The sequence below is a fragment of the Synchiropus splendidus genome, chromosome 16 (genome assembly GCF_027744825.2).
Source record: "Synchiropus splendidus isolate RoL2022-P1 chromosome 16, RoL_Sspl_1.0, whole genome shotgun sequence".
In the NCBI taxonomy this organism is placed as follows: Eukaryota; Metazoa; Chordata; class Actinopteri; order Syngnathiformes; family Callionymidae; genus Synchiropus; species Synchiropus splendidus.
Genome location: NC_071349.1, coordinates 7,108,797 through 7,122,535, shown reverse-complemented (window position 1 = coordinate 7,122,535; position 13,739 = coordinate 7,108,797). Strand labels below are relative to the sequence as shown.

The 13,739-nt window shown below is 42.7% G+C and overlaps 1 protein-coding gene across 2 annotated transcripts in view; it reads right to left on the bottom strand.

Moving 5' to 3' along the window:
- The window catches only part of arid1b (AT rich interactive domain 1B (SWI1-like)), a 174,162-nt gene that overhangs the window by 117,287 nt on the left and 43,136 nt on the right, over positions 1-13,739 (bottom strand). Inside the window, exon 3 of one of the 2 annotated variants that reach the window (XM_053845368.1) lies at positions 1,069-1,230. In XM_053845368.1, the coding sequence (XP_053701343.1) occupies positions 1,069-1,230 (162 nt within the window). The remainder of the gene's footprint in view (positions 1-1,068; positions 1,231-13,739) is intronic. The other variant, XM_053845370.1, reaches the window with a different exon arrangement.

Below are 13,739 nucleotides of genomic sequence, written 5' to 3'. Positions count from 1 at the left end.
TCATGTTTGTGTGGAGTCGCGCTGTAAACATAGTTTCTGGCATCTAGCGCAGAGTCACCTAAGGTGAGAATCTCACCCCCTGCGGAGAGGTTCCTGAGACAAGGTGCAACTCTCCAGCTGGGATCAAGTTCGCGGCCAAAACCCGACTCGCTTGTGTTCACACCTCGGACTTTTGAGCCAAAAGCACTTTGTCTCAAGACACAGAGTCCGCAGTGTGAAACCGTTCAACTTTGTACGACCCAAAAAGTCTCCCTCTATGTTCTTCAGTTGAAATGAAAAAGCGCATTAGACCATGGAAAACAGCGTTGCTGAGCTTTGTATGTTTACATTGATTAGACAGAGTCGCCTGCTGCGCGACGCCTCGACAGCGGCCGCCTTGATTGTTCCTTGATTAAGGCCAGCATGATGCTACGCTATGGTTTGCTGGCGGCGTCACAGCTTCCACCTGTGTGCTGTTCACCTATGTGCCTGATCAACACTGCAGTTTGTACAGCAACCAAAACGGGGGCCCGTGATTGAACCAATCAGGCAGAAACACTCTGAGGTGATGGTAAATCAAGGTCAATTGTGGGCACATAATCAGAGACCAGGGAAAGGGGATTCAAATAGCAAGCTTTCACTGGTGATTTCTTCTCGAGGAGTAGCCACTGTGGGAGTAACAGGAGCACAAAACTCCATGTCATGTTGTGGCTCTCAAAAGTTTGACCCGATTACCTGTTATAAAGTATCATCAGCTGCAATGCAAACAGGAATCACACCGTTGTAACATACAAAACAAAAGAATATATAAGAGTTGGCTGTTTTGTGCGCCGATTTAATTGTGCTAAAATTAAAACATGCAGATCCACAGAGGTTAAGATGCCTGACAACTAAAAACAAGTATTCTTAAAAAAGTATTTTCCCTGAAGACGCCATTGTGTGCATGAATAAAATATTAGATCCGCTCGCCTGTTTTAATTTCATTACCCTTGTTATGGTTGATCCGAATCTGAATATTCATCTGGATCGGATATGTTAATGCAAATGTATTTACAGTGTGTTTCAAAGTACAAATGATGCATTTCGTACCTGCTGCTGAGGCGGAGGCCGCGGCGGGAGATAGGGGTTTGGGTTCTGGCCTTGCGGGCTGGGATGAGGCGGGCTGAAGTACGACGGGGTTCCCTGTTGTCCTGCCTGTTGCTGCTGTTGGCTGTAGCCTCCTATCCCTTGTTGGCCGTACGGCGCCACCTGCTGAAACAACGCAACCCTTGGTTAGCATCAAAGCTGAAGCGAAACTTTCAATTGAAAGCAGCTGCGGTGCAATTCGAAGACGATCACAGCGGGCACCGCGTGCGCTAGCAGTCAATCAAGTGATAGAGCCTCAGATTTAAACAGGTCGGCGCTAAACGCCGAGAAATATAAACATCCACCGTGCGCCAACAGGAAAACTGGGCTGTGATCCATTTCTTAATGAATCTGACTGTCCCACAGCGACGGGATCTTAATTTAGCTCCGACCATGACTGTCGTCTCCCAGCAGTCCACCAGCTAATGAACTCGCAGCGCAGAACTCTACTTTATGCCCTCTGGCTTGCCAAATACATCCTCGTCGCTACATTATCTCCAACTCTGGCCCCTCACAGACGGGGTGAGGTGTGTTGGAGATAACTGCAAAGTAAGTCCTGGGCCGTTACCCTAATGAGGGACACATGGATGAACCAGAGCCGCGCAGTTAGAAACTCACAAGCCGAGGCCGCGCCAAGTGCCTCCGCTGCATTACAAGGCGGTTATGAAGGAGAAAGCGAACAGGGAGCGTGCGTAACAAGCTGGCAACGCTACAAATGCAGTCTTAATCCTTTTTCTCCTCGTTTGATACGGCTACAGACGGCAGCAGGTGCATTTCACTCCTCAAAGAATTCGGGCCAGGTTTTCGCTTCAACTCAAGTGCCAATTTTGCAGTCTATTTAACAACATTTAAGATTGTTGCCATGTAAATAAGACTCAGGTTTTCACATCACAAGGCATTAACTGTGGAATTAAAGGGAGGCTGCAAGTTGTCGAGGAGTTTTTACGTGCTTGACTGACAGAGGACAGACGCGGCAGGAGGCTGTGAACTGTGAAGGTGTCGGAAGGTCACCACAGACCAGCGGCGCATGGACTGTCGCCAAACAGAAGTGGACTTACAGATACACGTTCAACCTGATTCTGTGTGTGCGGAGCCGACAGTGGCATCGTCTTTATGCCCCGAATATGCCACACATCTATCTATCCATCAGCCCTTCCACACTCCTTACCAACAGGCAGTAAGTAAATACTACATGTTGACAGAAGTCTGTTGTATTTACCTACAATGACAATATAGATTCTATATTCCACGTTCTTTGTAGATTGTTTTTACAGAGAAACTGCTAAATCTAAAGCTTGAACAAACTTTTAAAAAGTTAAAATTTTTGAGGATCTTTTTTAGGTATTTAAAAAGTAGAAATGTGAAGGAAAAATAATAGGCAGCTGAATATGTAGATGCAGAATTTAACTACATGTTGCGGTGAAAACCATTTGAACAGGCACACTTGAAAAGTACACAAGTTGAAAAAAATGGGATGAAAGTTATTTAAAACAAAATAGTTTTTTCAACAAAGATAATAATAATTCTGATAATAATTGACTGAAATAATTTATTAAGAGAATGCAACTGTAAAAAGACCAATATAATCATATATTTGGGAAAACAAATATAATTTTGAAGATAACACAATAAAATACTTTTTTTTTTTTCATTTTTATTACTAGTTAAATAGTCAATAGTCTAGTTAATTCTCAAAAAATAGCAATCTATAATTCAATTAAAATGAGGCATAGGAAGGGAAAAATCCAAAACAAAACAAAAAAAAACTCATAAATGAAATCTACTATATTTGACTGAACAATACAAATAAAGATTTATTAAACCAAATAGGGTCAAATGGCTGAGAGCAGAGACAATAATGGACCAAAAATGTTGGAAATGGAAGAAGAGGAAGATGTGATATATGAGGTCATGATGCTGTGACCAGAAGATGATCTAGAGGACTTGCTGTGACAATGACCAAAGTAGGTGAAGTAAAATGACAGTGAACCCGTAGACTGTCAATCATCGGCATGGATGTCAAGAATGAAGTTTAACTTGAGCTGTGACAGTCAATTAGCACTGGGTACTGTTCTGTTTGAACCTTAATTTGAATAAAAGAATCCAAGTGCTATCAGGGATCCTGAAATGACATATTTAAAGTTTCACCGTGCGTGTCATTCGTGAGATAACCCACTCATAAAAGCCTCGCGTAAAGTGAGTGTGGCTGTGAAACGCCGCGCAACAGTGGGACCAGCTGAAGAGGACCCGCGGAGATTAATACGTTTGAAAGAGTTTTGAAGAGTTACTCCCTTTGAGTGGCTGAGGAGGCAAGAAAAAAAACCTACTCGTTGTCACAAGCGTTTTGACACAGTGAATAGCGATGATAGGACAAAGTAGAATACTTTTCAGCTGAATGGAAAAATGATTGGAAGGGACAGGTTCTGGTGTGCGGTGTACGCGAAGTGTGTGAGTGTGTCATTAGGCCGATGAGACAGACAGACAGGGTGAGATCAGTCTAGCTGGCAGAGAGGTTAATAGCATGGCCCTGCTCATGCCAACAGCACTACTGGATTCATTACTGCCAGTCAGACACACACCATCTCTCTCACACACACACACACACACACACAGAGGCAGGGGAGAAGGAAAGTGAGGAGGCGCACGCCGACAAACACACATGAACTCGAGTCTCACATCAGGTCTCTGGGAGAGATTTGTTAAAGTAAGACAGACAAACAAATCCTCTAATTCACCCGGTCGTGCTTACATCACTTCCAAAAACATCAAATTCAGCCATAAAACCTTCTCCCACTTCTATTTATTCACTCTCACGGCTTCTCCATTTCACCTGAGCTGCAAGGCAAACTTCACCGTGTTTCTTCAGATAGTCAGCATCATTATCTACTAAGGTATCTAATTGACAAGCTTAAAACCGCAGCTACGCGAGTCATTTTTCACAACGTGAATAAATGTAATGCTAATTACAAGAGGCTCTATTTTTCGGATGAAGCAAGATTTTAAATAGTCAAAGACAACTTAATATCATTGTACACTGTAAACAACAACATCTTTATCTTAAAACGGTAAAAGCCTTTGTGTTAGCAAGGCTCCCCTCCATCTCTTTTCTTCTGTTTATCGAAGGCTGAGTCATGAAGGCAGCAGCTTCAGTTCTTCTTTTGCCCAGAAAACTCCATATGACCGTGTTGGGTCTGCCCCAGGGCTGGGCTGGCTATTGGCAGGAATCTGGCAAGACGATACATATCCCGATAAAGGAGTGGCAAACGGATGCATCGCGATATATTGGGTTATCGCGGTTCGCCTTCAGTGCATCACAGATTTTTACCTTCTCATTCTCACACGAATGAAGCTTTTCAGATGCCACGCTACCTCTTTCTCATGTGTGGGGCGGACCGCCGATCTGCTTCGCCCGTGGTAGAAATTGAAAGCCACACATTACTCTACCTCCATCCTTCAGCCTGGTGAACATCCAAGGTTACATAATGGTGCTGCTACTTTGCGGATTCCAACTATTGCGGTCCCAGAACATAATCCTCGCTTTAATCACAGTACTGGAAGTTTGGCGATGTATTGCAATATTTAATATTTAACAAAATAAATACATAAATAATTCAGTGTCTGAGTGGCATCCATTCACTCCACGTTTGCGGTATGCTGCACTGGTATGGCGAATGCGAAACATTTACGTTAGCAAAAGATGACATTTGTCGATCAGGTCCTACTTCCTTGTCTGAAAATGTGAGTTAGCGAACAAGCTTGATTTAACTCGGAGGTCCTGTTGTGATGTGATGTCATCACATGGTGACAGTTGGTACCTACACTGGGCTTGAAGACTCAGAAGACGTTGACTGAATGTACTGATAGGGGAAGTGGAATTCCTCGCTGCCGACCAGTGCTTGGAAAGTCAATGAAGTCAAAACCACAAACTAACACAAACACAAATATCCACGCCATTATTTAATATAAATCGATTTAGTGGGCTTTAAATATTGACACATTATTGCGACGCCAAGTATCATGATATTTTCTTTCACCCCTACCTTGCGCCTAGTTGTCCAGAACAGACTCATAGCAGTGTCTCAGCTATGAGTCTCTCCTGGCTTCTATCTCTAGCTAAAAACTTGTGACCATAGTAGATTGACCCTCTAATAAAGGAGCTTTGTCATCCAGTTCAACTCAAGATTCCTACATCATAATCAGCCACAAATTCAGAACCATATCTGAACAGTTCTCCACATGATTGACATGACTTTTCTACATCAGAAACTAATGGAGGCTTAAATCCGAAGTTATGGAGGTGAAAATTCTGATCATCTGGCAAAACTGAAAAACGTGGCCTTGTTGTGCTCCTGCACACCCCTGATCCGATGAAAATACTTCATCATAAAGTCTCCACTGATGACTTTGTTCAGCCCCAAATATCCACGATTACAAAGGCGATGTTTTCCTGGCATTTGTTCTGACACTGGATTAAAACAGTGAGGTTGAAGCAGATCACCCCCATTCAGGGATTGTTGAGGATTAGGTCGCCATGGAGATCCGGACCAGACAACCGTGGGTGGGTTGTTTTCTCAAATACAATGAAGGGCAGACTGATGCGTACGGGCAGAAAAAGAGGAGCACGGATCAATACGGACAGACACACGCGGGATGAGGAAGAACGGAGAGACACACATCCTCAAATCTGCGGTGGATGGTGAATCAAAAGCTCAACTGTGTGTTTTCGCATCTCACTTGTATTTTAGGGGAATTGCATTTATAACATTCTGCAGTCACTTATTATTGGTCAGTGTCTATTCTGAGCAGTATAAAACATCACAATGATAAAAGAATATTATATCGAATAAGGATATGAGGAGCTGTATTTCGTAACGATGAATACTGCAACAACACGAGTCACTTGTCAAATAGAGAGTCCATATTGAGCATAAGCTTCATTGGAAGTTTGTGATTTCTTGATGACAGCAAAGCAGATATATCATGCACCAAGTCCACTCATAGCAGTCCCATAGTGCACTGCAACAGCTCTCTCCTGTGGCGAGGAGGTAAAAAGAGAAACAAGTGATGGAGGCTCAGTCTGCTAGATGAGACTCAAAGGATGTCTTCTGGATGCCTGCTGAATGAGGTGTCCAACAAGGAGGAGGCCCCGAGGTAGACCCAGAACTCAGGGACCCAGCTCCATGATCTTGTTGGATGTTTCAACAGAGAGGGAAGTCTTTTTACTTGGTGCTGCCCCCTTGACTCGACCATGAATTAGGATGGAAGGAATAGAGTGTCTCATTCATTCATGACAAAAAAAGTAAAAAATAAGCTTTTCGCCAAAGAAGAGTTTCAAAGAAACAATAGCTGGAACATAAAGATACTGTCTGACCGTCGGCTGGATGTATATGCACAGCAGTTCACACAGACCTGCCTGCTATAAACAGACCCGCTGTGCTGCTGCTACCAATAAAAATAATGGCTAGTCGCAGCAAATAAGACAATTTTCTGCTTTTTTTCCCTCCACTTAGGTGTGTGGAAGCAGACAAAATAACGGTGTGATTTATCCCCGGCGTCTTGGCAGGCACACGGTGTCAAATAAATGTCTGTAATGAAATGACAACAGATGTGAAGTGCGGCGGTGAGAAATGGCGCAGAATAGACGCCCTGTGAAGCAAATAATTCACCATAAACTGCAGAAACAGTGTGATGAAAACAAAAGGCTCGGCAGCGTTCAGAGCTGCAAACAGACAAACAAACTCAATCAGGAATCCATCACAACAGGAAAGTGTGAAGGCGGACAATAACTTCCTCAACAAATATGAACGGCCTTGACAACCTTAGGTTTGTGTTGGACAAATCAGCAGTTTTGCTTCCCACACAGCCAGGCTTATAACTCAATCGGGCTGTTGAGCAACAGACGGGAAGTTTCCGTCAAACCACTGACACGGCTGGGTGGTGACCGAAAGCACAGGTCACTCGTCTTGATTGACAGATGGGTTCATCCAACCAGAGCGCAACACCAGCCAGGCCTCCAACACTCACACCCCGCCAGGCGTCCGCCTCACGCCGGGCGAAATAACACAAATAAGTCGTGTACAGTGTGGCAGCAGAGAAAAAAGATGGAGCGATAGGCAGACGAGAAGGAGGGAGGGGGGGATTTTGAGGAGGTTCACAGGCAGAGACGGACGGGGAAAGTGATGTGCGTGATAAAGACGGAGCGACTGATAAAAGACGTCGGTTCAGACAGAGAGATATGTGAAGAGAAAAGCAGGGAATGAAAGGGAAGCACGGAGAATGTGAAATAGTATGAAGACAGATGGAGAGAGGATGGAGTCATGAAAGAGTCTCAATAGATCATCAGGTACCTCCAGTCTTGCATCACCGACAAGAGAGGAGATCACACGTGAAGATCAAGGGTTCTGCTCGTAGACAGACTACATTACAAGCCAATTAAAATCTGCAGAAGGTGAGAGTGTTCAGCAATCAATTATAGAGTCCTTTCCCTAAAACACAAGATCATTAATCTGAGAACATAGCCAGACAACAAGTCTAACGCCCCGAGCTGGGTGTTTCTGAAAAGAACCAGACGGCAACTGGAAGGAGAGGAGGTTCGGGAGGTGCGGCGGCTTCAAAAGATCCCGGTGGAAACCCTGTATAACACGGTAACCCACCTTCTTCTTCAGTCCCCCACTCATCGGGTTACATTCCAAACACCCTTCAAGACAAATGAGAATCAATGATTATCCCAAACGCTTTCTGAAGGTTTGGACTTGGGAAACACAGGCTGGAGGTGTGCATTAACTAGTGTTCTGTCCTCATGGAAACCACAGCAGGGTGCCACTAAGTAAGGGCCGGGACTACCTGGCTAAAAAAATGGCCAGACAACAAAGTCGAAATGTCGTCTGGTGAAGGACTACTATGTATCCAATACTGAAAGGAGGAAGAGGACGCTAACATGACTTCGGCACAGCAGGCTCCTCTCTCTTGTTTGTCCCGAAACTTGACCTTAGGATTTGTCACACACTAGGACTGACGATTGCACCTGTTTCCAGTGGCTAACCATTGACTCAGACTTCAGTACAACAACGCAGTATCATCTAAGAGATATGGAGATTATAAAGATCTAACAACTTCATGCTGACAAAAACAGCTGAAAAAACAGGGAAACACTTCCAGCCTTCAGGGTGAAATCCCAGTAAAGTGGACTCCTCTCCTGCGAAAGAGCCGTGCTAAAGAACCAAGCAATAACAAGAGCTCATATTTGAATTGGAAAGATGACCTTAAATAGATAAACAAGAGATGAAGACACAGAACCTGATTAAAAACAGTATCCCAAGCGTCAACCACAATTCCATTGTTGCTCAACACAACCATACCACAAGTGAGAATGCTAGCAAGCAGCTAATTCAAAGAGATCTTCCATTATATGACAGCATTTCAGCTTTCAAAAGGTGTTTCAAGAAGAAAACCTGTTTAAAATGCTTTGGGAATCCAGCTGGACTCAGTTAGCGTATAGCACATGCAACATGACTCAGCAAGGTGAACAACCATATTTTTAAAAAGTGATGTTGCTTTTTGTGTTTGCTGTGTCTATTTCACTTAAAAATCGAATTGTTGTTGCAATTTAAAATTAAAATAATGTTTAAAACCATTGGTTTGGGTTGAAGCTAAGTTTGACGTTTGAAGCTAATGCTAACATTCAATCGTCCATTTGAAGACCATAAGTTGAGGAGAAATTCTCCACACTGTACACACGGTGCGTTCAACCCCGGATGGCTCACAAACATTGCGTTGCTCAAGACTTTTCCCTGGCAACAAGTTGAGTCCACATTTCTAGATTCACACATGCTGACCACATGGTCACAGTGGAGGCCTCCTCGGGGTTGTGGAGTCAGAGGTTCCTCTGCATCACAGTTGAAAACATGGCAGACTTTATAAAGAAACAAGATCTTCACCGAGGACATTATAGAAGCTGTCGACAGGAGTGAGCACGCACTCGTCTTCGGTAATGAAACAGTAAACACAGTGCAATTTCTGTCGAACATCAGTGTCAGTACAGCGCCACCAAACATAAAGGTGGCTAATCAAAAGGAAACTTTCCGCAAAGGGAGCACAGCAGGAAAACAGAGAGGCAGAATTGGCAGTGGTGACAGAACTGTCAGTCAACACAATGAAAGGGTGCATGGCTATATCAAAATAGCTCCGACAGCTGTGGCAGCTGCAACATCAACTTTTCTGTTTAGAAAAATTGTGATTCAAAATAAGTTTTTTTTTTTTTTGACCTGTGACAGTGAAGTTTTATTTACACACCTGCTCAAGAAATTCATCAAATTCAGGCAATTTTCTTGCTGTCACACTCAAGATCAATGATGAAAGATTATTTTGGAAAACTCAGTCGCAGAAATATCATTATAGGGCACTAGAGTTGACGAGAAAGGCATGTCAAGCAACATAAACTGAAACAAATGTTGCTATTTCGGTCAAGTTTAATTCAAATTTCCACGTTGGTAAAAGAGAAACAACAGTGTAAACGCGTCTGTACAGCAAGGATAAGCTCCGTCTTTTCCACCGAGTCCTCCAAATCCCTGTTTGGTTCAACACCCTATTTTCAGCAAACACAGAGAGCCACACTTAATTCCTGTTTGTTTTCCTGAAATAAGATGCAGAAAAAGACTGCACTGCTTGGCAAATAAATCTGCAAGAACTAAAAAATACATGGATGTATGTCGGTATTTTAAACTGTAACTTATGGTTCTCCATTTTCATGATGTAGTCAGGTTGCAGGGGCAGCAGCTGATTTATCGCCCATCAGCCATTTTGCTCTTTTTGTTACTACACTTGTGAGATGGGAATATGGTAAATTCAGAGGTTGGTTCTTTTGCCCACCAGAATATCAATCTTTATGTATAAATCTTGAATGAAATGAAATTTTACTAAAGGTAAATATATGGTTTTCACATGACTATTATTCTTCTACAAGAATCGATGACTGTATAAATTCACCTCCGCAGGTTTGACTTGCCCGGACGATGTTTATCACTGTACTGCAAAGCAAAACAAATCAGCGGGCGATTTCCGGCTCGGCGTGCCGATAAGATCACGTCTGCTCTTCTGGAGAGTGGCGCGCGGCGGCGAGCGGCAGGCGAAGGTGAGTCTCTTAATGAAATGCGGAGGATCAGCATCAACAGGCTCATGATTAAACATAAAGCACAGAGAAGTGGGGACGCGTCAGCGCGCTCCTCGTCGTCCTCATCGCTCTCCAAGGTGACGGGACTCTCATCCCTGCATACCTCACTCTGATCTCTAATTCCCTGCTCCTCCTCTGCCCTACGCTCGGAGGTCAAAGAACCAGGAGCTGATGAATGAGCGCTGGGAAGGATGTGAGCTTGAGCTTGTTTGTAGGAAGGGAGAGCTCATCTTGTTCTGCTGCCTATCCCCCCCCCAAAGTGAGTTACACAGCTGTTCTTTGTGTCTCATCGATATAGACTGATAAACACAGATCATGTCAGAGCTATTGACCCAGCAGACTGCTACCGCTTGGCTTGCTAGCGAGTGAGCGGCGTTTGTTATGCCGTAGTTAACCTGTACGAATCTGGAACATCTGGGTCACTAAACTCAAACCGCATCATAAAGACCCCACATCAGCCCCTGCAGAGGATTATTTTGTTCATATTTTCAAAGAACTTTGATTTACTTCACATTTTTTCTCCAGTTGAAAAATACATAATAACTACTACTTTTAAAAAAAGTTAAATATTATCTATTTTAACATAAATACACAACTATTTCAGCATAATATTAATTCACAAAGTGTTTGTTTATTTATCTTATTCTATCAAAAATTATTTTCAATTCTGTTTAATGTTTTTTTAACCAATAATTTGCGTATTTGCATTCATGTAACATTCACATGTATAAAGAATACATTTTTTCTTCTGTTACCAATATTATGAATAATTTAACAGTGGCTGACATAATGGATGTTAATTCATCTTTAGTGATGTCAGTTCATGAACTCACTTTATTCACACATATACTGTATCATCATTTTTTCACCCTGCACTCTCAAAAGCTGTTTTTGAACTGTGTCTTTCTGGCCTCGACTCGTCCCCTCTCCTCCTGCCTCTTGTTTCCCACTCACATCAGTTGATGGAAAGCGGACAAACAGCTAAGAGTCGGCCAGTCGGACGCACTGTTAGTGCCAGCTGGCTGCAGTGTCCGAGTGTTTCCAGTCTGAGCCATAATGGAGACATTTGGAGGTGCAGGTTAATGCTCTCTCTATTGCTTGTGTGGATGCTGAGTTTATTTATTTATTTAGTTACATTTTGCAAGAGATTCTCTGGGCTCACTGCCACAGGGCCAAATGCTATTCCCCCAGTAAACTTCTGACCCCAGACTGAGGCCTGGAGGGAGGAACAGGGAGGCAGAAGGAAATGTGACTCATGAAGGGTCAAAGAATGAAGGCAGAAAACGGAGCAGCTGCTTATTTAGCAGGATTTCAGTCCAGTTAAAGGGGAATTACATCACGTGTCATAGCAGATGTGACACTGGATACTTTACGGGAACAACTTTACAACTTCCAACTCTATAGTTATTGCTACTGCCCAGCGAGTTGACATGCAGTGATGTCAAAAACACATTATGCAGCAAGGCACAGCATTTTGTGAAAGAAAACGCACCACTAGCTGTGACTTGAACCAGCGTAGGAGTCATGTCAGTCACCTCTGAACACAGAAAGAATACATTTACTTCACTGGACCGACCGCGGGCTTGCAGAGCGAGCGTGCCAGTCAGGCGATCACCTTGTTGTTTTCCAATATGTTTGTTTACATGCGTGTCTATTGATCTTTGAAAGAAATTCATTTTGCTGATATGTCTGTTTCATCTGAGCCTCTCATGGAATAATATATATGGTACTCATGAACACTAAAGATGATGTCTGACTTGGATGCTGAACCAATCTGTGTAACATTATAGTTTATTTAAAAAAATGTGAGAAATTGAAAAAAATCCTTAAGTTCACATACTGTATGACCAGAATTATTATTTATATACTTGGTTTCTAAAAGTAAAATAAATAAATATGCAAGATAACATACAGATAAATGAACTGATTTACTTTGACGAAATATTAAATTAAACATGTAAGTGTTACTTCATCAAATAATGTAATTATACCTCATATTCACCAAAAATATGTGTATAGTACAAACATGAGGGTTTTTTTTAAGGTTTTAACATACAATTCAGATTTACCCAAACACATTTTTAAAAACAGCACTATAATTGCAGAAACATTCACCTTTATATGGTGACATTTAAATGAGAGGTTTTAAATGGCACATAAGAAAAAGAAGAGCTCAAAAGGGTGCTATTTATTTATGAATAATACAGGCTTCACAACATTTTTAGACTCATCCACTGTCTATTTTTACAAAAATCTAATCTGAATGGAAAAAAAACCCTCCTTGTATTCACATGGTTGGCCACATCAGCATGACAGCATCTCAGACGAATCAGAAACGGAGATGCCGCGGCAGACTTGACCTGAGCTAAAAACCAATCTCCAATCTGGATTTAAATTCTGCTGAATTCTCTGAGAGACAATTAAAGCAGCAACTAATCTCCTTGTAACTCAGCGAAGGCATAAAGCATCCCTTTCTTCCCCCCGCGCCTCCTCCACGCTCCCACTATTTCATTTCACTTTTATCTGCGCTCTTTTATCTTATCAACAGACACATGCAGACAGAGCAGAGCGGCGAGGCTGGATCCTTCAGAAAACACACCAGTCATGACGTTTTACACCACTTGCCTGCGTTCAACACCAAATTATATTACTTTCCCGACATTACTTCATCCGCAGGAGTTTGTAGCAACAGATAACGCAGGCAGATCTTTGTAATTCAGCTCATGCAGACTAAAGGCGTGTGATGCATGTCGGACTAAAATAAATTATATTCAAGTTATCAGGAAATCAGTGTTCAAGTCTGATAGCTCCTTTTCGCCCCACAGTTTCACATCACTGTGGTAGAGGTCAATATAAAGTCTTCCCTCACTCCAGAAAACTGCTTATTAATTCATATTAATAATGCATATTATTCACCACTAGAGCTGGGCGATAAGTCATCGTACACAATATACCACCAAACACAATCTCCACAATGACAATTCTTCTCACGATAAATTCGATAAACACACAGCACACCGGCTGCATTGGACTCCAGCTCCGAGGTGTTTGACAGGCAACACCGGCGCGTGACACTTGTGGAGAGTGTGGTGTACTTTGGTTCACGATCGCAGTTTTAAACGTATTTTTTAATCCAGGGAACCTTTGTTCATGACACTGGTCGACTCTGAGTCTCTGGATCTGTGTTTATTTTATGAGATGGAGTGGTCCTCATAGGTTCTTTGACGCGGTCGTCTGCCTTGGTTCACATCAACACATGCAGGTCTCCTGCTGCACTGGTGCCTTGGCGAAACACCATGGTGAAAATAGTTGGATATTGGACGGAGCTCCACTCCGGTATTGGCGGCTACGTCCTCTTCTGCGTCCCCATTAGGTAGTGGTAGTAGTAGCATCAGTTAGGGACCATCAACAAATTCTAAAGCAGTCAAAGTATTAGTGAAATCTTCATTAAGGCAATGAAAAACAA